At 42.4% G+C, this 23,566-nt stretch overlaps 1 protein-coding gene and 3 long non-coding RNA genes across 14 annotated transcripts in view; 1 reads left to right on the top strand and 3 right to left on the bottom strand.

The window, feature by feature from the left end:
* Window positions 1-338: 338 nt before the first annotated feature.
* LOC127730923 (mucin-2-like) overlaps window positions 339-23,566 on the top strand; it is a 53,233-nt gene continuing 30,005 nt past the window's right edge. Inside the window, exons 1-16 of one of the 7 annotated variants that reach the window (XM_052239546.1) lie at window positions 339-1,023; window positions 1,344-1,563; window positions 3,593-3,882; window positions 8,359-8,491; window positions 8,793-10,010; window positions 12,261-12,317; window positions 12,543-12,980; window positions 13,791-13,937; window positions 14,748-15,140; window positions 15,771-16,985; window positions 17,256-17,435; window positions 17,886-18,887; window positions 18,978-19,067; window positions 19,248-19,877; window positions 20,328-20,372; window positions 21,771-22,025. In XM_052239546.1, the coding sequence (XP_052095506.1) occupies window positions 517-1,023; window positions 1,344-1,563; window positions 3,593-3,882; window positions 8,359-8,491; window positions 8,793-10,010; window positions 12,261-12,317; window positions 12,543-12,980; window positions 13,791-13,937; window positions 14,748-15,140; window positions 15,771-16,985; window positions 17,256-17,435; window positions 17,886-18,887; window positions 18,978-19,067; window positions 19,248-19,877; window positions 20,328-20,372; window positions 21,771-22,025 (6,820 nt within the window). In that variant the 5' untranslated portion in view covers window positions 339-516. Of the gene's footprint in view, window positions 1,024-1,343; window positions 1,564-3,592; window positions 3,883-8,358; window positions 8,492-8,792; window positions 10,011-12,260; window positions 12,318-12,542; window positions 12,981-13,790; window positions 13,938-14,747; window positions 15,141-15,770; window positions 16,986-17,255; window positions 17,436-17,705; window positions 17,796-17,885; window positions 18,888-18,977; window positions 19,068-19,247; window positions 20,373-21,632; window positions 22,026-23,566 lie in introns of all 7 variants that reach the window. The other 6 variants (XM_052239542.1, XM_052239545.1, XM_052239544.1 and 3 more) reach the window with 6 other exon arrangements.
* LOC127730925 (uncharacterized) lies at window positions 12,984-14,169 on the bottom strand. 4 transcript variants are annotated; one of them, XR_007995374.1, is made up of 4 exons: window positions 14,091-14,169; window positions 13,506-13,595; window positions 13,326-13,370; window positions 13,031-13,055 (listed from the first exon to the last, which is right to left on the bottom strand). It is a non-coding gene; the product is annotated as an uncharacterized LOC127730925 (long non-coding RNA). The 4 variants fall into 4 exon arrangements; XR_007995376.1 differs by lacking the exon at window positions 14,091-14,169 and adding an exon at window positions 14,001-14,035; XR_007995375.1 differs by lacking the exon at window positions 14,091-14,169 and adding an exon at window positions 13,821-13,855.
* On the bottom strand, window positions 18,564-19,347 carry LOC127730926 (uncharacterized). The gene is made up of 3 exons (XR_007995378.1): window positions 19,311-19,347; window positions 19,176-19,220; window positions 18,564-18,590 (listed from the first exon to the last, which is right to left on the bottom strand). It is a non-coding gene; the product is annotated as an uncharacterized LOC127730926 (long non-coding RNA).
* On the bottom strand, window positions 19,417-20,633 carry LOC127730924 (uncharacterized). Of its 2 annotated transcripts, none has more exons than XR_007995373.1 (3): window positions 20,592-20,633; window positions 20,391-20,411; window positions 19,417-19,445 (listed from the first exon to the last, which is right to left on the bottom strand). It is a non-coding gene; the product is annotated as an uncharacterized LOC127730924 (long non-coding RNA). The 2 variants fall into 2 exon arrangements; XR_007995372.1 differs by lacking the exon at window positions 19,417-19,445 and adding an exon at window positions 20,002-20,030.

Genomic DNA, 23,566 nt, shown 5'->3' with positions numbered 1-23,566 from the left:
TTAACGGTTTTATGTACAGACTTTTCGGGTAATGCTACAATCAAACTGGTTGTTTGAGAATTAAATTCATTTTACTAGTACAAATAGAGAAAAAATATCAACAGCAATCGAGTATGCCAACCGACTAAAACACAATCTTAAGAAAATTAGTTGAAGAAGGTTATTATTAATATTAATTATATTAGTAACAAGGTTTTATTATAATATTTGTCACAAGGTTTTATTAACATATGTCTGTTAGACCAAAATAAAACGTTAATGAGAAAAATTGCCTCCAATAATACATAATGCAACGTTAATAAAATGTCTGCAGTGTTATTATACTCTTTCCAGGTAACTGCTGTTGCAAATCAAGTGACACCATTAAACTATGACATAGCCGGAGAAATAGAAATCTCTTTTACTGCATCGAATGAGGACATTGATGTTTCTGTTGATAAGATAGAATTAATTGCATGTGAACAGTCAACCTCAGCAGGTCCAACCACTGTTTCATCAGCTACATCGGGACCTCCGATGACTAGTGGAATCACAGGTTTACCAAGTATAACGACAGTGCCACTAGTAGGTCAAACAGGAGGACCACCATCTACTACAGCAGTTCCATCGACGACAGGTGCAACCGAAGGAACAACATCTTCAACGGTAGCAGGACCATCGGGTTCAACTTCAGGTGCACCGAGTACAACAACAGCACCATCGACAGGTCCAACAGAAGGACAATCAACTTCAATGGCGACACCGACGCCATCACCTGCACCGGAGGAATGCCCATCTATTAATTTGATGGAAGACTCAGGAGTTGGTCTGTCAATATCATATGACGATGAGATAATATCAGCTGACGCTTTAATTGGTCTTCAAAACTCGGATGATAATCGAAGTTTAACTGTACAGTCATCATCGACATTAACTATTTCACTTACCCAAGTATCAAGACTTATGTCAATCAATGTGAATGGAGACAATATTCAGGAGATTACATTGACTTATATAGATGAAATCACAAACGTGATCAAAACGGTAAGTGTATGAAAGTATTTTAGATAGAAATTGAATACAGATTTTAGTTTTTTGAAAAAAGGTGTTTTTGTACTATTCTATATAAATTAGAAATTATATGAAATTTTCGATAGAAATCGCCAATTATCTAAACCTCCGTGTAAAATGATTTAATATACCCTTTTTAGGGTTAGCAAATTGCAAAAAAGATTCAATTAAAATGTTTTTACTATCTGCAATTGAAAATTCGTTAATGTTGAAAATGTTATGCTTACTAGAGACCACTATTCAAAATCTTCATTTTCTGACATTTTTAGACCTAATTTGGTATGATTTTTTAGGTCATGATTAGCAGTAATGAAAATACATTATTGAATTATGACGCTGCGAAAGTATTAAAAATTTCCTTTACTGGAGTTGAAGACAATGATGTGTCCATTGATATGATTGAATTGATTGTCTGTGATCTACCAAGAACGTCATCTTTAACAACAGGTCCACATATAATGACTTCAGAACCACTTGCAAATTCGATTATACCTTCCTTGACTACAGCAACAGGTAAAGATTTGAAGCCTATAAATTAAGTCTGTTTAGTATTCGTATCTGTATTGAACGAGATATTACACTTGAATTGACATTAATATGCTGATTTCATGGCCCCTGTGAATAAAAGTTATTGTGCAATACAACTGATTTGTAGATAGCTGAAGAATAATATAGCATTTTAAATGTGTTTTATATGACATTTTCTGTTTGACAGTGCGTATTTTCACACCCGTACCGACCATAGGACAGAAATCATTGTACATAGTGTTCCAACAAATATTTTAAACTCAGACGTTTAAGTTATTTGTAATTGCTACTCTGGTATCTTAAATATTGGTTTTTGATCTTTTTAAAGATAATATATTTGACTTCAAAAACTCTAGGTCTCTAGCATGATTATTTGGCCTCATCCCCTCAGTCATGGTCTATTGACGATGAAACTTGTGCTTAGTGAACATGTATTAGTTTGTGATTAGATCAGTTTATGGGGAACCACTAGTGATAGGTCAACGATATTAGTTATGCAGTTGTATAAGCCTTTGCACTTCTGATTTCCAATGATATTATTTTGTTCCTTCCCCCTCAGTCATGGTATATTGAAACATTTGGTTCTTAACATGTATAAGTTTGTGATTATGTCCGTTTAAGATGAGCGACTAATGTTTAGTCAATGATATTTGGTATGCAGTTGTATTGGCATTAATAAGTCTCAATTCAATGGAGATTATATGGCAACCCCCCTAATCATGGTTCATTGACTTTAACATAGTTTACAAGTTAAAGCTTGTGTTTAGGTTAGTTTATAGGGACCGACTATGATAGCTCAAATATATTTGGTATGCAGTTTTATAAGCATTGGCATTTCTCATTTCCATAGAGTTTATTCGGCCCTGCACCTTCAGTCATGGTTCATTGACTTTAAATGATTTGCATACTTCACGTTTAAAAAATGCCATTTTATTTTCAACATTATACCTTCGAAATAGCAAATTGCAAGACATTTTTCTGTGTCAACAGTTTATTGAAATTACCCCCAAAAGATATCAAGTGCTTTGCATTATCTCATGATGAAATACATTCAACTACCGGAACAACGTAATGCGAAGCACTCTCCCGGAACCGAAACACTTTAATAAAACTTTGAATTATGTTTTTCCTCTTCTTTCGGCAAAACGTTTAATTATTATAAAAGATTGATATAGTTGCCATCTTTTTTGCCTTTAGATAATGGTAAATTATAGAAGTTATATTTCATATAACTGTTAGCTCTATTTCATTTAACTGTTAACTGTTAGTCGGTCATTTGGTGGACCGCTGCGTTTATATGTCAATCCTTTATTTACAACGACTAAGAAGTGTATAAACGGATATTGTTTTAATGATAATTGCTTTTGAATTAAGGAACATATCACTCTCAAGAATAACTCTGATTCTTTGTTCGTATTTTATTTATAGTTATTGAAATAAAGTGTTTTGAATAGTTATTAGTTTTGGTCTATTCCCTTTTCAACATTGAATGAAAGATTGATAATATAAATATCAGCATCTGCTCGCCTCCGGCACATTTTATGTACTATATTTCCATTAATTCATACATTTTAAGACGTGTATCAACTAAAAAAGTGTTCCTTTTTCGTTTCTGTTGATGGTTTGTATGTTCAATCACACAGCTATTCAGAAATTAGTACTACGTTTCAACCCTTAGTACTAGCGTTAACTTCGTCGGCTGAAACTGATGACAGAAGTTGAAATAAAAATACTCGTTGTTGAACTCCAAATACGAGGAATGAATCCTGTAGCCCGAAACGTTTGAAAAATTTCCAGTATTTATAAAAACATTGGCGTTTGTAAATAATTTTCGAACTTATCGGACTCCATGATTTATTCATGCCTTGTCGAAAATAAGAATATCGGGCATAATGAATAAACACCTGTTATTGTAAAATTGTATGGATGAGAGCAATTTGCAGTGAATTTGTTAAGATTGGATTGAATTCTTATTTAATTGATGATATTATAGACAAATTGTTTTAATTTACAGCAACACCATGCGATTCAGTCGATGGTATGTCAAGTCCTGCATTAATTCCTGACGGAAGTATTGAAATAAATGTTCCAACACAAAACGATATAGAGAAAATTCGACCTGGAGGAGATTTATTAATCATATTCGACGAAAAGAGTGAAAACCCTACGATATCTATTTTGCTTAGACAGAAACCAGAGTTAGGAAGTGTAGAAATTTACCCGAGTTCTAATGAAAGTAATGTAAATACATACATTGTCAGTGTACAAGATTCTAAAGATATATTACCACACCAGATTGGAAAGGTAAGTCAATTCGTTCCTAAACATTCAACCCCCCCCCCCCCAAAAAAAAAGAAAAATGTTCTAAAGTAATGGATTTGTAAAATTCAGGTAGTGCTGAAAAAATCTTCCTCTTCGATTGTATCGAAAGGTGGCAGAACATGAAGTGTTCATTTTCATGATACCCTAACAAAGTAAAGTTTCCCGAAATATAAAACATATGCGTTATTAGTTAGTAGGATATGCTCCCCACACCATAAAACTGTCTCCGCCAAATATATAAATTATAGTTGCAGACAAAAACGACAATTTCGATTTCTGTTTGCACCATCTCGACGTTGAAACATGCATCTGGGACCAATGCCAAACCAACATCTTTGCTAATTTCTAGTTTTGCGCGTGAGAGTTGAATTACTCTCAGAATATCGTCACATAGTGTTTTGTTCGTATTTTATCAAGACCTGCTTGCTGGAAGTCCATTTTATTTTGGCGAGAGCTGTGCTCACACTGCTATGACTAGATACTACTTGTTATTGGAATTTCATAAGATCGCGTCCTTCTGAACTGTTAATGACAAAGCGGTTTGAAATTTCATTGACAAAACACCATCTGATCTTAGACTGTCAGATAACATAATTTAACATCAGTAGTTCAAGTGTTTTGATCTGACATTCATTTAATGCGAGCATTTGTTGATACGGTTTAATCTTGTTTCGTATTGCTTTGTTTGTACTTGACTGCTGATGATGATTTTTGAGCCAATTGTCCTACCTGTTACTTTTTAAATCCGTGGATTAACATTTAACCAGTTTAAAGACAGTTTTCAGCTCAATTGATAGCCTCCATCTAAAATAGATTGGAAACAGTGTCGTCAGGTCACCAAAGATGCTCTTTCCTCGTTTTGTAAAAATTGGTGTAAACGGGAAAAATCTGATAAAAAATCTCTTGATTCTTATTTAAATAAATGTATGAATGTGGTAGATAATAGAATATCACATTTTGAAAATAATTTAGAAGTAAATAATAGAGTACATAATACGCCTATTTCCAGAATGAGAAATAAACTTCAAGAACTTTCAAAGCGGTTTGTGTTTGTACCGGCCGACAAAGCAGCCAACAATGTGGTGGTGGTATGCCGTAAATACTACACGGACGTTCTTAAGATTGAAATTTTAAATTCATCTACATTCAAGTCCATGCGCCTCACAGAGAGTCATATAGTTAACAAACATCATAACCACACCACAGCTTAAGGCTTCTTCTGAACATTTGAAGGTCCCTACTATGTATTGGTTACCTAAACTACACAAAAAACCAGTAGAATATCGTTTCATCTCGGCCTCTAGTAAGTGTTCTACAACTAATCTGTCAGTGCTTTTAACAAGTTCCTTAACTACTATCAAAAAGCTTATCATAAACTATTGTAATAAAATATATGAAAATAGTGGAATTAACTATTTTTGGAGTGTAAAAAATTCTTTGGATGTTTTAGATAAATTACGTGCTTTTGATGGTCCTTTTGATTCTGTTGACAGTTTTGACTTTTCTACTCTTTACACTACACTTCCACACAATCTTATCAAACAAAAATTTGACTATTTTTTTAAGTAAATGGTCGTTTGGTAAATCTGAATGCAAATATATTTTCTGCAACTCATTTAAAGCCTTCTTCTCTAATGAGAAAGGTAAATATGCTAGATATACTTACTGGAGGTGTGATGAGATGATTGAAGCTGTTAATTTTCTCCTTGATAATATTTATGTACGTTTCGGCAGCAAAGTCTATCGACAGGTTGTAGGTATTCCTATGGGCACTAATTGCGCCCCTTTAATAGCAGACTTGTTTTTGTACTGTTATGAATCACAGTTTATGACCAAACTCAGTAAAGACCCGTCTAAATTGCATTTAACTGATAAATTCAACAACACTTACCGTTATCTTGATGATATTTTTTCGTTAAATAATCAAGAATTTTCTCAATATACTGCCAATATTTACCCAAAGGAACTTACTTTAAATAAATCAAATTTAAACGGTAACAACTGTCCTTTCCTAGATTTAGATATTTCGGTTTTATACGGGAGACTCCACACTAAAGTTTACGACAAAAGGGACGATTTTTCGTTCCCTGTTGTTAATTTTCCCTTTTTGGATGGTGATGTTCCTTTGGCACCATCTTACGGTGTTTATATTTCACAACTCGTTCGCTATGCCCGTGTCTGTTTTGACGTTTTTGATTTTAACGAACGTAATCTATGTATTACTGGTAAATTATTAAGCCAGGGATTTCGTTACCACAAATTACTTAAAACCTTTACTAAATTCTTCCACAGATATAAAGATTTGGTTTTGAAGTTTGGTTGTACCTGTAGAAAACTTATTTCAAACGGGATTGCATATCCTCCTTTTTACGGCAATATTGTTTACCGTGCCCGGAAATTTAGAAACGATCCTGGTAAACTTATCAATCCTTTAAATAAACTTATTCTAAAAGGTTACCAATTCAACACTGTAATTAGATCATTAAATATTGTTTTCATTGGTACTAATATTGATTTTGTTATCAGTAAATTAAAAGCAAACTAAATAGTATTGTTATATACATATACACATTCATGGATCTACAATCTGTCGATACCTGTATCTTGGCGTTGCACAAGGTCATGTTTTTCTCTGACTGTTTTATGACGTCTTTAAACTAAATCCATTGGATGTTGGATGTGTGCGGATTGATAATTTAGTCTTAAAAGCATGATTTTTTTTATTAGTTGTTAGTGGCTTTGAACTAGCTATCAGTAACTGCGAGTACTCTCAGATCTGTACTTAGTGTCTTTTTGTTGTTTGTACGTCCACTTGTATTTGTGTTATTTGTATTTTTATCCATCTGATGAGTTAAGCCTCTTTCAACTGATTTGTATAGTTCGTTCTTATGTTGTACTGTTACACCACTGTCCCAGGTTAGGGGGAGGGTTGGGATCCCGCTAACATGTTTAACCCCGCCACATTGTGTATGTATGTGCCTGTCCCATGTCAGGTGCCTGTAATTCAGTGGTTGTCGTTTGTTTATGTGTTACATATTTGTTTTTCGTTCATTTTTTGTACATAAATTAGGCCATTAGTTTTCTCGTTTGAATTGTTTTACATTGTCATTTCGGGGCCTTTAATAACTGACTGTGCGGTATGGGCTTTGCTCATTGTTGAAGGCCGTACGGTGACCTATAGTTGTTAATTTCTGTGTCATTTGGTCTCTTGTGGAGAGTTGTCTCATTGGCAATTATACCACATCTTCTTTTATATATATAATTCAGGTTCAGAGTTCATTTATATATGTTATTTTGCAATGATAAGAATCGGTAGTTCATTTAATTTGGACGTATTGAAAGATAAGGTTAAGTTCATAGAATTCTTGTTTATTCTGTGTATAAAAAAGTAAATTAACAAAAATACCGAACTCCAAGGAAAATTCAAATCGGAAAGTCCCTTATGAAATGGCAATCTCAAAAGCTAAAACACATCAAACGAATGGAAAACAACTGTCATATTCCTGACTTGGTACAGGCATTTTCTTATGTAGAAAATGATGTATTAAACCTGGTTTTATAGCTAGCTAAAAAAAATTCCATTATTTAATTTGGTTTCAAAGGGATTAGTTATCTGCAATGGCAAGCAATCGATGTTACATATCCTCTCTTTTCATTGGAGAATAGTAATATTTTACCATCCTTTGGTCTTTATAGCTAAGTATACAGTATGAGGTTTTCTCATTGTTTAAGGTCGTACAGTGACCTAAATGTTAGCACCCTTTTTTTAAAAGCCTTTCAGTATATTTGTCTAATTCACCATTATAATACCTTTCATTTTTTCCATCCAGATTCAAAGTGTGCGATACAGACTAAGTTCCGTAGAGCCCATAGTTTCATTATTTTGGTATTTTGTAGTTCCGTGTATACAAAGGAGTTCTTCGCTGTTGTCATCGTGTTCGCAAGTTTATAATGTTCCATATTTTCTTTCAACTTTTATGGGGCTTGGGTTTTTATGCTCCCCGAAAAAAAAATGTGCAGCTCTGGGGAGTAGCAGTTCGCAGTGTCACCTTTTACTTGCTTTTAATAAATTGTTTGATTCCATATTTTTTTGAAAACATACAATTTTTTCAGAAGCCTGAACAAAATAGTTTATTTCAATTGAAAATTGGCAAAGACAATGATGAAAACAATACATTTTTCCTTCCTGTATGTTGGTAAAAACAAATGTTCTGTTTGTCTTTTTCTGAGCGAGAACCCCCCCCCCCCCCCCCCCCCCCCCCCGCCCGCACATACATGCACGAAAAATACATTGAACTTCTTTTAAAAGACGGCCATTCAGTAAAAGTTGAAGTCCTCTTTCCATTTATACTTGGTGTAAATAATGAATAGTTGATTAGTCAATCGTGTTGTTAGTGAATATCTGTTTTATCTGTTTAACTTATATAATAATAATAATAATATTTGTCTGCATTCAAGGTTTACAATGGAGACGAAATAGCAACATTCCCCTCTGGTGTATTTGCAGACAAAGTTATCATTACACTATTGGCAAAGAATAATCCTAATCAACCGTACTATGTAGACGTCAAACTCAATGCCTGTTTTATTGGTATGTTATCAAATTATGAACTGAAAATAATCTACTCTACTTATATTTTGAACGAACCAGTATACAATGAATTTCATTTAACACCCGGAAAAGCAAATGAGTATTCAGTAATAAGTATGACTTCAAATCGTCTGAATATGCAAATAGAAGGAATCTAATAAAATAAATAATAAATGAGTAAGATTTGTCATTTGTTTTTCAATTAATATCAGACAATTTTACTAAAACGAGTAAATGGTTCAATAAAAACAATCAAATATCCTTGGTTGTATTATTTTAATTTTTCAACCTTCTTCAACAGTAGCACCATCTACAAAAGTGTCCACAGGGCCACCATCTAAAACTGGAGGACCATCTCCAGTAGTAACCACAAGTCTACCTTCTGCAACAGGAACATCATCTTCAGGTGTAAGCACTGGTCCACCTTCTGCAACTAGAGAACCATCTACTGCAAAACCAACAGGTCAACCTCCTGCAACAATAGCACCATCTCAAGGTGTAAGTACCGGACCACCTTCTACAACTGGAGGACCATCTCCAGTAGTAACCACAGGTCAACCTTCTCCAACAGTAGCACCATCTCCAGTTGTAAGCGCTAGTCCATTTTCTACAACTGGAGGACCATCAGAAGATATCACCACAGCTCAAACTTCTGGAACAGAGACACCATCTTCAGTTGTAAATACTGTTTCACCTTTTACAACGAGGGGACCATCATCGGAAACAACACCGGGTCTACCTCCTGCAACATCAGCACCATCTCAAAGAGTAAGCACTGGTCCACCTTCTGCAACTGGAGGACCATCTCCAGCAATAACCACAAGTCAGCCTTCTGCAACAAGAACATCATCTCCGGTTGTAAGCACTGGTCCACCTTCTGCAACTGGAGGACCATCTCTAGTAGTAACCACTAGTCTACCTTCTGCAACAGGAACACCATCTCCAGTTGTAAGCACTGGTCCACCTTCTGCAACTGGAGGACCATCTCCAGTAGTAACCACAAGTCTACCTTCTACAACAGTAGCACCATCTCCAGTTGTAAGCACTGGTCCACCTTCTGCAACTGCAGGACCATCTCCAGTAGTAACCACTAGTCTACCGTCTGCAACAGGAACACCATCTCCAGTTGTAAGCACTGGTTCACCTTCTGCAACTGGAGGACCATCTCTAGTAGTAACCACAAGGCTACCTTCTGCAACAGGAACACCATCTCCAGTTGTAAGCACTGGTCCACCTTCTGCAACTGGAGGACCATCTCTAGTAGTAACCACAAGGCTACCTTCTGCAACAGGAACACCATCTCCAGTTGTAAGCACTGGTCCACCTTCTGCAACTGGAAGACCATCTCCAGTAGTAACCACTAGTCTACCTTCTGCAACAGGAACACCATCTCCAGTTGTAAGCACTGGTCCACCTTCTGCAACTGGAGGACCATCTCTAGTAGTAACCACAAGGCTACCTTCTGCAACAGTAGCACCATCTCCAGGAGTAAGCACTGGTCCACCTTCCGCAACTGGAGGTCCATCTCCAGTAGTAACCACAAGCCGACCTTCTGCAACAGTAGCACCATCTCCAGGAGTAAGCACTCGTTCACCTTCTGCAACTGGGGGACCATCTCCAGTAGTTACCACTAGTCTACCATCTGCAACAGGAACACCATCTCCAGGTGTAAGCACTGGTCCACCTTTTGCAACTGGAGGACCATCTCCAGCAGTAACCACAAGTCAACCTTCTGCAACAGTAGCACCATCTCCAGGTATAAGCACTGGTCCACCTTCTGCAACTAAAATAGCATCTCCAGTAGTAACTACAAGTCTACCGTCTGCAACAGGAACACCATCTCCAGGTGTAAGCACTGGTCCACCTTCTGCAACTGGAGGACCATCTCAAGAAGTAACCACAAATATACTTTCTGCAACACGAACACCATCTCCAGTTGTAAGCACTGGTCCACCTTCTGCAACTGGAGGTCCATCTCCAGAAGTAACCACAAGTCTACCTTCTACAACAGTAGCACCATCTCAAGGAGCAAGCACTGGTCCACCTTCTGCAACTGGAGGACCACCTACAGCAGTAACCACAAGTCAACCTCCTGCAACAGGAACACCATCTCCAGTTGTAAGCACTGGTCCACCTTCCGCAACTGGTGGACCATCTCCAACAGTAACCACAAGTCAACCTTCTGCAACAGGAACACCATCTCCAGTTGTAAGCACTGGTCCACCTTCTGCAACTGGAGGACCATCTCCAGTAGTAACCACAAGTCTACCTTCTTCAACAGGAACACCATCTCCAGTTGTAAGCACTGGTCCACCTTCTGCAACTGCAGAACCATCTCCAGTAGTAACCACTAGTCTACCGGTTGCAACAGGAATACCATCTCCAGGTGTAAGCACTGGTCCACCTTCTGCAACAGGAGGAACATCCCCAGTAGAAACCACAAATATACCTTCTGCAACAGGAACACCATCTCCAGTTGTAAGCACTGGTCCACCTTCTGCAACTGCAAGTCCATTTCCAGCAGAAACCACAAGTCAACCTTCTGCAACAGTGGCACCATCTCCAGGTATAAGCACTGGTCCACCTTCTGCAACTGGAGGACCATCTCCAGTAGTAACAACAAGTCTACCTTCTGCAACAGGAAAACCATCTCCAGGTGTAAGCACTGGTCCACCTTCTGCAACTGTAGGACCATCTCCAGTAGTAACCACAAGTCAACCTTCGTCAACAGGAAAACCATCTCCAGGTGTAAGCACTGGTCCACCTTCTGCAACTGCAGGACCATCTCCAGTAGTAACCACTAGTCTACCGTCTGCAACAGTAACACCATCCCCAGTTATAAGCACTGGTCAACCTTCTGAAAATGGCGGACCAACTCCAGCAGTAACCACAAGCCGACCGTCTGCAACAGGAACACCATCTCCAGTTGTAAGCACTGGTATACCTTCTGCAACTAGTGGAACATCTCCAGCAGTAACCACTAGTCTACCGTCTGCAACAGTAGTACCATCTCCAGTTGTAAGCACTGGTCCACCTTCTGCAACTGGAGGACCATCTCCAGCAGTAACCACAAGTCAACCTTCTGCAACAGGAACACCATCTCCAGTTGTAAGCACTGGTCCACCTTCTGCAACTGGAGGTCCATCTCCAGTAGTAACCACTAGTCTATCGTCTGCAACAGGAACACCATCTCCAGGTGTAAGCACTGGTCCACCTTCTGCAACAGGAGGACCATCCCCTGTAGTAACCACAAATATACCTTCTGCAACAGGAACACCATCTCCAGTTGTAAGCACTGGTCCACCTTCTGGAACTGGAGGTCCATCTCCAGTAGTAACCACAAGTCAACCTCCTGCAACAGGAACACCATCTCCGGTTGTTAGCACTGGTCCACCTTCTGCAACTGGAGGCCCATCTCCAGTAGTAACCACTAGTCTACCGTCTGCAACAGTAGTACCATCTCCAGTTGTAAGCACTGGTCCACCTTCTGCAACTGGTGGACCATCTCCAGCAGTAGCCACAAGTCAACCTTCTGCAACAGGAACACCATCTCCAGTTGTAAGCACTGGTCTACCTTCTGCAACTGGAGGACAATCTCCAGTAGTAACCACAAGTCTACCTTCTTCAACAGGAACACCATCTCCAGTTGTAAGCACTGGTCCACCTTCTGCAACTGCAGGACCATCTCCAGTAGTTACCACTAGTCTACCGTCTGCAACAGTAGCACCATCTCCAGTTGTAAGCACTGGTCCACCCTCTGCAACTGGAGGACCATCTCCAGTAGAAACCACTAGTCTACCGTCTGCAACAGGAACACCATCTCCAGGTGTAAGCACTAGTCCACCTTCTGCAACAGGAACACCATCTCCAGTTGTAAGCACTGGTCCACCTTCTGGAACTGGAGGTCCATCTCCAGTAGTAACCACAAGTCAACCTACTGCAACAGGAACACCATCTCCGGTTGTTAGCACTGGTCCACCTGCTGCAACTGGAGGCCCATCTCCAGTAGTAACCACTAGTCTACCGTCTGCAACAGTAGTACCATCTCCAGTTGTAAGCACTGGTCCACCTTCTGGAACTGGTGGACCATCTCCAGCAGTAACCACAAGTCAACCTTCTGCAACAGGAACACCATCTCCAGTTGTAAGCACTGGTCTACCTTCTGCAACTGGAGGACCATCTCCAGTAGTAACCAAAAGTCTACCTTCTTCAAAAGGAACACCATCTCCAGTTGTAAGCACTGGTCCACCTTCTGCAACTGCAGGACCATCTCCAGTAGTTACCACTAGTCTACCGTCTGCAACAGTAGCACCATCTCCAGTTGTAAGCACTGGTCCACCCTCTGCAACTGGAGGACCATCTCCAGTAGAAACCACTAGTCTACCGTCTGCAACAGGAACACCATCTCCAGGTGTAAGCACTAGTCCACCTTCTGCAACAGGAACACCATCTCCAGTTGTAAGCACTGGTCCACCTTCTGGAACTGGAGGTCCATCTCAAGTAGTAACCACAAGTCAACCTCCTGCAACAGGAACACCATCTCCGGTTGTTAGCACTGGTCCACCTTCTGCAACTGGAGGCCCATTTCCAGTAGTAACCACTAGTCTACCGTCTGCAACAGTAGTACCATCTCCAGTTGTAAGCACTGGTCCACCTTCTGCAACTGGTGGACCATCTCCAGCAGTAACCACAAGTCAACCTTCTGCAACAGGAACACCATCTCCAGTTGTAAGCACTGGTCTACCTTCTGCAACTGGAGGACCATCTCCAGTAGTAACCACAAGTCTACCTTCTTCAACAGGAACACCATCTCCAGTTGTGAGCACTGGTCTACCTTCTGCAACTGGAGGACCATCTCCAGCAATAACCACAAGTCAGCCTTCTGCAACAAGAACACCATCTCCAGTTGTAAGTACTGGTCCACCTTCTGCAACTGCAAGACCATCTCCAGTAGTAACCACTAGTCTACCGTCTGCAACAAGAACACCATCTCCAGGTGTAAGCACTAGTCCACCTTCTGCAACAGGAACACCATCTCCAGTTGTAAGCACTGGTCCACCTTCTGCAACTGGAGGTCCATCTTCAGTATTAACCACAAGTCTACCTTCTGTTACAGTAGCACCATCTCCAGGAGTAAGCACTGGTCCACCTTCTCCAACTGTAGGACCATCTCCAGCAGTAACCACAAGTCAGCCTTCTGCAACAGTAGCACCATCTCCAGGTATAAGCACTGGTACGCCTTCTGCAACAGGAACACCATCTCCAGGTATAACCACTGGTCCACCTTCTGCAACTGCAGGTCCATCTCCAGTAGTAACCACTAGTCTACCGTCTGCAACAGGAACACCATCTCCAGGTGTAAGCACTGGTCCACCTTCTGCAACTAGAGGACCACCTCCAGTAGTAACCACAAATATACCTTCTGCTACAGGAACACCATCTCCAGGTATAACCACTGGTCCACCTTCTGCAACTGCAGGACCATCTCCAGTAGTAACCACTAGTCTACCGTCTGCAACAGGAACACCATCTCCAGGTGTAAGCACTAGTCCACCTTCTGCAACTGCAGGACCATCTCCTGTAGTAACCACAAATATACCTTCTGCAACAGGAACACCATCTCCAGTTGTAAGCACTGGTCCACCTTCTGGAACTGGAGGTCCATCTCCAGTAGTAACCACAAGTCAACCTCCTGCAACAGGAACACCATCTCCGGTTGTTAGCACTGGTCCACCTTCTGCAACTGGAGGCCCATCTCCAGTAGTAACCACTAGTCTACCGTCTGCAACAGTAGTACCATCTCCAGTTGTAAGCACTGGTCCACCTTCTGCAACTGGTGGACCATCTCCAGCAGTAACCACAAGTCAACCTTCTGCAATAGGAACACCATCTCCAGTTGTAAGCACTGGTCTACCTTCTGCAACTGGAGGACCATCTCCAGTAGTAACCACAAGTCTACCTTCTTCAACAGGAACACCATCTCCAGTTGTAAGCACTGGTCCACCTTCTGCAACTGCAAGACCATCTCCAGTAGTAACCACTAGTCTACCGTCTGCAACAGGAATACCATCTCCAGGTGTAAGCACTGGTCCACCTTCTGCGACAGGAGGACCATCCCTAGTAGTAACCTCAAATATACCTTCTGCAACAGGAAGACCATCTCCAGTTGTAAGCACTGGTCCACCTTCTGCAACTGAAGGACCATCTCCAATAGTAACCACAAGTCAGTCTTTTTCAACAGGAACACCATCTCCAGTTGTAAGCACTGGTCCACCTTCTGCAACTGGAGGACCACCTCCAGCAGTTACCACAAGTCAACCTTCTGCAACAGGAACACCGTCTCCGGTTGTAAGCACTGGTCCACCTTCTGCAACTGGCGGCCCATCTCCAGTAGTAACCACTAGTCTACCGTCTGCAACAGGAACACCATCTCCAGTTGTAAGCACTGGTCTACCTTCTGCAACTGGAGGTCCATCTCCAGTAGTAACCACAAGTCTAACGTCTGCAACAGGAACACCCTCTCCAGGTGTAAGCACTGGTCCACCTTCTGCAACTGGAGGACCATCTCCAGTAGTAACCACAAATCTACCGTCTGCAACAGGAACACAATCTCCAGTTGTAAGCACTGGTCTACCTTCTGCAACTGGAGGTCCATCTCCAGTAGTAACCACAAGTCTACCGTCTGCAACAGGAACACCATCTCCAGGTGTAAGCACTGGTCCACCTTCTGCAACTGCAGGACCATCTCCAGTAGTAACCACAAATATACCTTCTGCTACAGGAACACCATCTCCAGTTGTAAGCACTGGTCCACCTTCTGCAACTGGAGGTCCATCTCCAGTAGTAACCACAAGTCTACCGTCTGCAACAGGAACACCATCTCCAGGTGTAAGCACTGGTCCACCTTCTGCAACTGGAGGACCATCTCGAGTAGTAACCACAAATCTACCTTCTGCAACAGGAACACCATCTCCAGTTGTAAGTACTGGTCCACCTTCTGCAACTGAAGGTCCATCTCCAGTAGTAACCACAAGTCTACCGTCTGCAACAGGAACACCATCTCCAGTTGTAAGCACTGGTCCACCTTCTGCAACTGGAGGACCATTTCCAGTAGAAACCACAAGTCTACCTTCTACAACATTAGCACCATCTCCAGGAGTAAGCACTGGTCCAACTTCTGCAACTGGAACACCATCTCCAGTATTAACCACTAGTCTACCGTCTGCAACAGGAACACCATCTCCGGTTGTAAGCACTGGTCCATCTTCTGCAACTGGAGGACCATCTCCAGTAGTAACCACAAGTCTACCTTCTACAACATTAGCACCATCTCCAGGAGTAAGCACTGGTCCAACTTCTGCAACTGGAACACCATCTCCAGTATTAACCACTAGTCTACCGTCTGCAACAGGAACACCATCTCCGGTTGTAAGCACTGGTCCATCTTCTGCAACTGGAGGACCATTTCCAGTAGTAACCACAAATCTACCTTCTGCAACAGGAACACCATCTCAAGTTGTAAGCACTGGTCCACCTTCTACAACTGGAGGACCATCTACTGCAAAAACCACAGGTCAACCTCCTGCAACAGAAGCACCATCTCCAGGTGTAAGTACCGGTCTACCTTCTACAACTGGAGGAACATCTGCAGCAGTAACCACAAGTCTACCTTCTGCAACAGTAGCACCATCTCCAGGTGTAAGCACTGGTCTACCTTCTGCAACTGGAACATCATCTCCAGTTGTAAGCACTGGTCCACCTTCTGCAACTGCAGGACCATCTCCAGTAGTTACCACTAGTCTACCGTCTGCAACAGTAGCACCATCTCCAGTTGTAAGCACTGGTCCACCTTCTGCAACTGGCGGCCCATCTCCAGTAGTAACCACTAGTCTACCGTCTGCAACAGGAACACCATCTCCAGTTGTAAGCACTGGTCTACCTTCTGCAACTGGAGGTCCATCTCCAGTAGTAACCACAAGTCTACCGTCTGCAACAGGAACACCATCTCCAGGTGTAAGCACTGGTCCACCTTCTGCAACTGGAGGACCATCTCCAGTAGTAACCACAAATCTACCGTCTGCAACAGGAACACAATCTCCAGTTGTAAGCACTGGTCTACCTTCTGCAACTGGAGGTCCATCTCCAGTAGTAACCACAAGTCTACCGTCTGCAACAGGAACACAATCTCCAGGTGTAAGCACTGGTCCACCTTCTGCAACTGCAGGACCATCTCCAGTAGTAACCACAAATATACCTTCTGCTACAGGAACACCATCTCCAGTTGTAAGCACTGGTCCACCTTCTGCAACTGGAGGACCATCTCCAGTAGTAACCACAAATCTACCTTCTGCAACAGGAACACCATCTCAAGTTGTTAGCACTGGTCTACCTTCTGCAACTGAAGGTCCATCTCCAGTAGTAACCACAAGTCTACCGTCTGCAACAGGAACACCATCTCCAGGTGTAAGCACTGGTCCACCTTCTGCAACTGGAGGTCCATCTCCGGTAGTAACAACAAGTCTACCTTCTGCAACAGTAACACCATCTCCAGTTGTAAGCACTGGTCCACCTTCTGCAACTGGAGGACCATCTCCAGTAGAAACCACAAGTCTACCTTCTACAACATTAGCACCATCTCCAGGAGTAAGCACTGGTCCAACTTCTGCAACTGGAACACCATCTCCAGTATTAACCACTAGTCTACCGTCTGCAACAGGAACACCATCTCAGGTTGTAAGCACTGGTCCACCTTCTGCAACTGAAGGACCACCTCCAGCAGTTACCACAAGTCAACCTTCTGCAACAGGAACACCGTCTCCGGTTGTAAGCACTCGTCCACCTTCTGCAACTGGCGGCCCATCTCCAGTAGTAACCACTAGTCTACCGTCTGCAACAGGAACACCATCTCCAGTTGTAAGCACTGGTCTACCTTCTGCAACTGGAGGTCCATCTCCAGTAGTAACCACAAGTCTACCGTCTGCAACAGGAACACCCTCTCCAGGTGTAAGCACTGGTCCACCTTCTGCAACTGGAGGACCATCTCCAGTAGTAACCACAAATCTACCGTCTGCAACAGCAACACAATCTCCAGTTGTAAGCACTGGTCTACCTTCTGCAACTGGAGGACCATCTCCAGTAGTAACCACAAGTCTACCGTCTGCAACAGGAACACCATCTCCAGGTGTAAGCACTGGTCCACCTTCTGCAACTGCAGGACCATCTCCAGTAGTAACCACAAATATACCTTCTGCTACAGGAACACCATCTCCAGTTGTAAGCACTGGTCCACCTTCTGCAACTGGAGGTCCATCTCCAGTAGTTACCACAAGTCTACCGTCTGCAACAGGAACACCATCTCCAGGTGTAAGCACTGGTCCACCTTCTGCAACTGGAGGACCATCTCCAGTAGTAACCACAAATCTACCTTCTGCAACAGGAACACCATCTCCAGTTGTAAGTACTGGTCCACCTTCTGCAACTGAAGGTCCATCTCCAGTAGTAACCACAAGTCTACCGTCTGCAACAGGAACACCATCTCCAGTTGTAAGCACTGGTCCACCTTCTGCAACTGGAGGTCCATCTCCGGTAGTAACAACAAGTCTACCTTCTGCAACAGTAACACCATCTCCAGTTGTAAGCACTGGTCCACCTTCTGCAACTGGAGGACCATCTCCAGTAGAAACCACAAGTCTACCTTCTACAACATTAGCACCATCTCCAGGAGTAAGCACTGGTCCAACTTCTGCAACTGGAACACCATCTCCAGTATTAACCACTAGTCTACCGTCTGCAACAGGAACACCATCTCCGGTTGTAAGCACTGGTCCATCTTCTGCAACTGGAGGACCATCTCCAGTAGTAACCACAAATCTACCTTCTGCAACAGGAACACCATCTCAAGTTGTAAGCACTGGTCCACCTTCTACAACTGGAGGACCATCTACTGCAAAAACCACAGGTCAACCTCCTGCAACAGAAGCACCATCTCCAGGTGTAAGTACCGGTCTACCTTCTACAACTGGAGGAACATCTGCAGCAGTAACCACAAGTCTACCTTCTGCAACAGTAGCACCATCTCCAGGTGTAAGCACTGGTCTACCTTCTGCAACTGGAACATCATCTCCAGTTGTAAGCACTGGTCCACCTTCTGCAACTGCAGGACCATCTCCAGTAGTTACCACTAGTCTACCGTCTGCAACAGTAGCACCATCTCCAGTTGTAAGCACTGGTCCACCTTCTGCAACTGGCGGCCCATCTCCAGTAGTAACCACTAGTCTACCGTCTGCAACAGGAACACCATCTCCAGTTGTAAGCACTGGTCTACCTTCTGCAACTGGAGGTCCATCTCCAGTAGTAACCACAAGTCTACCGTCTGCAACAGGAACACCATCTCCAGGTGTAAGCACTGGTCCACCTTCTGCAACTGGAGGACCATCTCCAGTAGTAACCACAAATCTACCGTCTGCAACAGAAACACAATCTCCAGTTGTAAGCACTGGTCTACCTTCTGCAACTGGAGGTCCATCTCCAGTAGTAACCACAAGTCTACCGTCTGCAACAGGAACACAATCTCCAGGTGTAAGCACTGGTCCACCTTCTGCAACTGCAGGACCATCTCCAGTAGTAACCACAAATATACCTTCTGCTACAGGAACACCATCTCCAGTTGTACGCACTGGTCCACCTTCTGCAACTGGAGGACCATCTCCAGTAGTAACCACAAATCTACCTTCTGCAACAGGAACACCATCTCAAGTTGTAAGCACTGGTCTACCTTCTGCAACTGAAGGTCCATCTCCAGTAGTAACCACAAGTCTACCGTCTGCAACAGGAACACCATCTCCCGGTGTAAGCACTGGTCCACCTTCTGCAACTGGAGGTCCATCTCCGGTAGTAACAACAAGTCTACCGTCTGCAACAGTAACACCATCTCCAGTTGTAAGCACTGGTCCACCTTCTGCAACTGGAGGACCATCTCCAGTAGAAACCACAAGTCTACCTTCTACAACATTAGCACCATCTCCAGGAGTAAGCACTGGTCCAACTTCTGCAACTGGAACACCATCTCCAGTATTAACCACTAGTCTACCGTCTGCAACAGGAACACCATCTCAGGTTGTAAGCACTGGTCCACCTTCTGCAACTGGAGGACCATCTCCAGTAGTAACCACAAATCTACCTTCTGCAACAGGAACACCATCTCAAGTTGTAAGCACTGGTCCACCTTCTACAACTGGAGGACCATCTACTGCAAAAACCACAGGTCAACCTCCTGCAACAGAAGCACCATCTCCAGGTGTAAGTACCGGTCTACCTTCTACAACTGGAGGAACATCTGCAGCAGTAACCACAAGTCAACCTTCTGCAACAGTAGCACCATCTCCAGGTGTAAGCACTGGTCTACCTTCTGCAACTGGAACATCATCTCCAGTTGTAAGCACTGGTCCACCTTCTGCAACTGCAGGACCATCTCCAGTAGTTACCACTAGTCTACCGTCTGCAACAGTAGCACCATCTCCAGTTGTAAGCACTGGTCCACCTTCTGCAACTGGAGGACCATCTCCAGTAGTAACCACTAGTCTACCGTCTGCAACAGGAACACCATCTCCAGGTGTAAGCACTGGTCCACCTTCTGCAACAGGAACACCATCTCCAGTTGTAAGCACTAGTCCACCTTCTGCAACTGGAGGTCCATCTTCAGTAGTAACCACAAGACTACCTTCTGTACCAGTAGCACCATCTCCAGGAGTAAGCACTGGTCCACCTTCTCCAACTGTAGGACCATCTCCAGCAGTAACCACAAGTCAGCCTTCTGCAACAATAGCACCATCTCCAGGTATAAGCACTGGTCCGCCTTCTGCAACAGTAACACCATCTCCAGGTATAAGCACTGGTCCACCTTCTGCAACTGCAGGACCATCTCCAGTAGTAACCACTAGTCTACCGTCTGCAACAGGAACACCATCTCCAGTTGTAAGCACTGGTCCACCTTCTGCAACTGGAGGTCCATCTCCAGTAGTAACCACAAGTCTACCGTCTGCAACAGGAACACCATCTCCAGGTGTAAGCACTGGTCCACCTTCTGCAACTGGAGGACCACCTCCAGTAGTAACCACAAATATACCTTCTGCTACAGGAACACCATCTCCAGTTGTAAGCACTGGTCCACCTTCTGCAACTGGAGGTCCATCTCCAGTAGTAACCACAATTCTACCGTCTGCAACAGGAACACCATCTCCAGGTGTAAGCACTGGTCCACCTTCTGCAACTGGAGGACCATCTCCAGTAGTAACCACAAATCTACCTTCTGCAACAGGAACACCATCTCCAGTTGTAAGCACTGGCCTACCTTCTGCAACTGGAGGTCCATCTCCGGTAGTAACAACAAGTCTACCTTCTGCAACAGTAGCACCATCTCCAGGAGTAAGCACTGGTCCACCTTCTGCAACTGGAGGACCATCTCCAGTAGTAACCACAAATATACCATCTGCAACAGGAACACCATCTCCAGTTGTAAGCACTGGTCCACCTTCTGCAACTGGAGGTCCATCTCCGGTAGTAACAACAAGTCTACCTTCTGCAACAGTAACACCATCTCCAGGAGTAAGCACTGGTCCACCTTCTGCAACTGGAGGACCATCTCCAGTAGAAACCACAAGTCTACCTTCTACAACATTAGCACCATCTCCAGGAGTAAGCACTGGTCCAACTTCTGCAACTGGAACACCATCTCCAGTATTAACCACTAGTCTACCGTCTGCAACAGGAACACCATCTCCAGGTGTAAGCACTGGTCCACCTTCTGCAACTGGAGGACCATCTGCAGTAGTAACCACAAATATACCTTCTGCAACAGGAACACCATCTCTAGGTGTAAGCACTGGTCCACCTTCTGCAACTGGAGGACCATCTCCAGTTGTAACCACAAATCTACCTTCTGCAACAGGAACACCATCTCAAGTTGTAAGCACTGGTCCACCTTCTACAACTGGAGGACCATCTACTGTAAAAACCACAGGTCAACCTCCTGCAACAGAAGCACCATCTCCAGTAGTAAGTACCGGTCTACCTTCTACAACTGGAGGAACATCTGCAGCAGTAACCACAAGTCTACCTTCTGCAACAGTAGCACCATCTCCAGGTGTAAGCACTGGTCTACCTTCTGCAACAGGAACACCATCTCCAGGTGTAAGCACTGGTCTACCTTCTGTAACTGGAGGACCATCTCCTCCAGTAGTAACCACAAGTCTACCTTCGGCAACAGTTGGACCATCTCCAGGTGTAAGCACTGGTCCACCTTCTACAACTTTAGGACCATCTCCAGCAGTTACCACAGGTCAACCTTCTGCAACAGTTGCACCATCTCAAGGTATAAGCACTGGACCACCTTCTACAACTGAACTAACACCAGGTCTACCACCTGCAACAATAGCACCATCTGTAGGTGTTATCACTGGTCAACCTTCTACAACTGGAGGACCAACACAAGAAATCACCACAGGTCAACCTTCTGAAACAGGAACACCATCTCCAGGTAAAAGGATTTTTTTTTTATAAAATAACATGGAACTTTTTATTTTATCGGATCAGTAAATATAGAACATATCCAAAGACTGACTAAATAATTTATCACATTTGTTGTGCACATGAACATTGCCTCTCCTACAAATATTACTTGGTTTTTGCATGCGTTTAAATTTTCGAGTCACAAATAAATGTCTTATATTCTTTTTGGTTGATACATTGATGCAATCCTGATTCATTCCAGTTTTATTCTAAAGACGTTATAGCTTATTTATCACATAACTGTTTGCTTCATTTAAAACAGCAACCAACAATTATCACTGAATTACAGGCTCCTAAATTGGGACTGGCACAATAAGAACGTGACGGGGTAGACATGTTTGTAAGCGCTGAACCCTTCCCCTAACATGAGAATATGATATATTAGCACACAATAATATATATGCTGTAAAAATTGGAAAGTGGCTTGACTCATCAGATCGGCACAGAGCACAAAAACATTTTGTAAAAAGACAAAAGACAAAAGACTTAAAATAACCGATCTACGATTACTGGAAGTTACTGAAAGCTAGTTTAAAGCCAATAATTGATAAATAAATAAATCATGTTCTCCCGGAAAAAGAATCAATCAGTACACATCCAACGGATTTAATGTAAAGACGTCATAAACAGTATGAAAAAAGCATGACCTTGTGCAATGCCAAAATATAAGTTCATAATATTTGTTTTAAATTGTGCGATTTAGAAGTTTAGATGTTATAACTGGGTTACTTCATTGAAAAACGAGGACAACAGTTGCTCTAATGCATATAGTTTGATTTATTGGTGCCTGTACCATACCAGACTTTCTTATCTCACTGTGGTTTGGTTAAGTTTTGTTATTTTCTTCAAGTAAGCATTGTTGGCGTCAATTTTCATTTAAATCCAAATATATATTTAAGAAGCATATAGCAACCACTGCAATCTTCATTTTTTTTTTTTTATCTAATAAAACATTTTTGTCATGCATTATCTGTTAATGGTACTCTTCTTTAGGGTGTAAGTTTAATGAACGAGATTCAAGGGTTTTACATGAGGAATTATGTTAGTTCGGTAAATGACACATGTTGAATAAATTTTAAAAATGTGTATATTTCCAAACAAATGCCCCTGAAAGATATTTGATAGACGTTGTTTTCATTATATGGTAATGATTGTTTATTGGCGCTTGACATTCAGTTGGAACTATTCATCCATGTTCAGGATCAAAATAATGAGCTAGGTGAATATTTCTTGGTTTGTACTAAAACAACATGCTGACCAATATAGTCATATTGCTATACGTCTAGATCCCAAGGTATTAAAATGTTCCCATAAAATTTATGTGACCCCATTCAGATTATTCTGACTGAGCAAAATACTCTTTCCGTATTCTCCTAAAAGCAGTAATTCATTTAAAACTTTTTAGCTTGACTAGAAGTGGTTGAACCAAATGCACACCCCTAATTATGATGAGCATGGCAATTCACAATACCATCACCTTAGTCTCGTTTGTATTCTTTGAATTCCCCA

This window comes from Mytilus californianus, unplaced genomic scaffold (genome assembly GCF_021869535.1).
Source record: "Mytilus californianus isolate M0D057914Y unplaced genomic scaffold, xbMytCali1.0.p SCAF_2, whole genome shotgun sequence".
Classification (NCBI taxonomy): domain Eukaryota; kingdom Metazoa; phylum Mollusca; class Bivalvia; order Mytilida; family Mytilidae; genus Mytilus; species Mytilus californianus.
The sequence above is the reverse complement of the archived record's forward strand: the minus strand, read 5'-3'. Positions and strand labels throughout refer to the sequence as shown.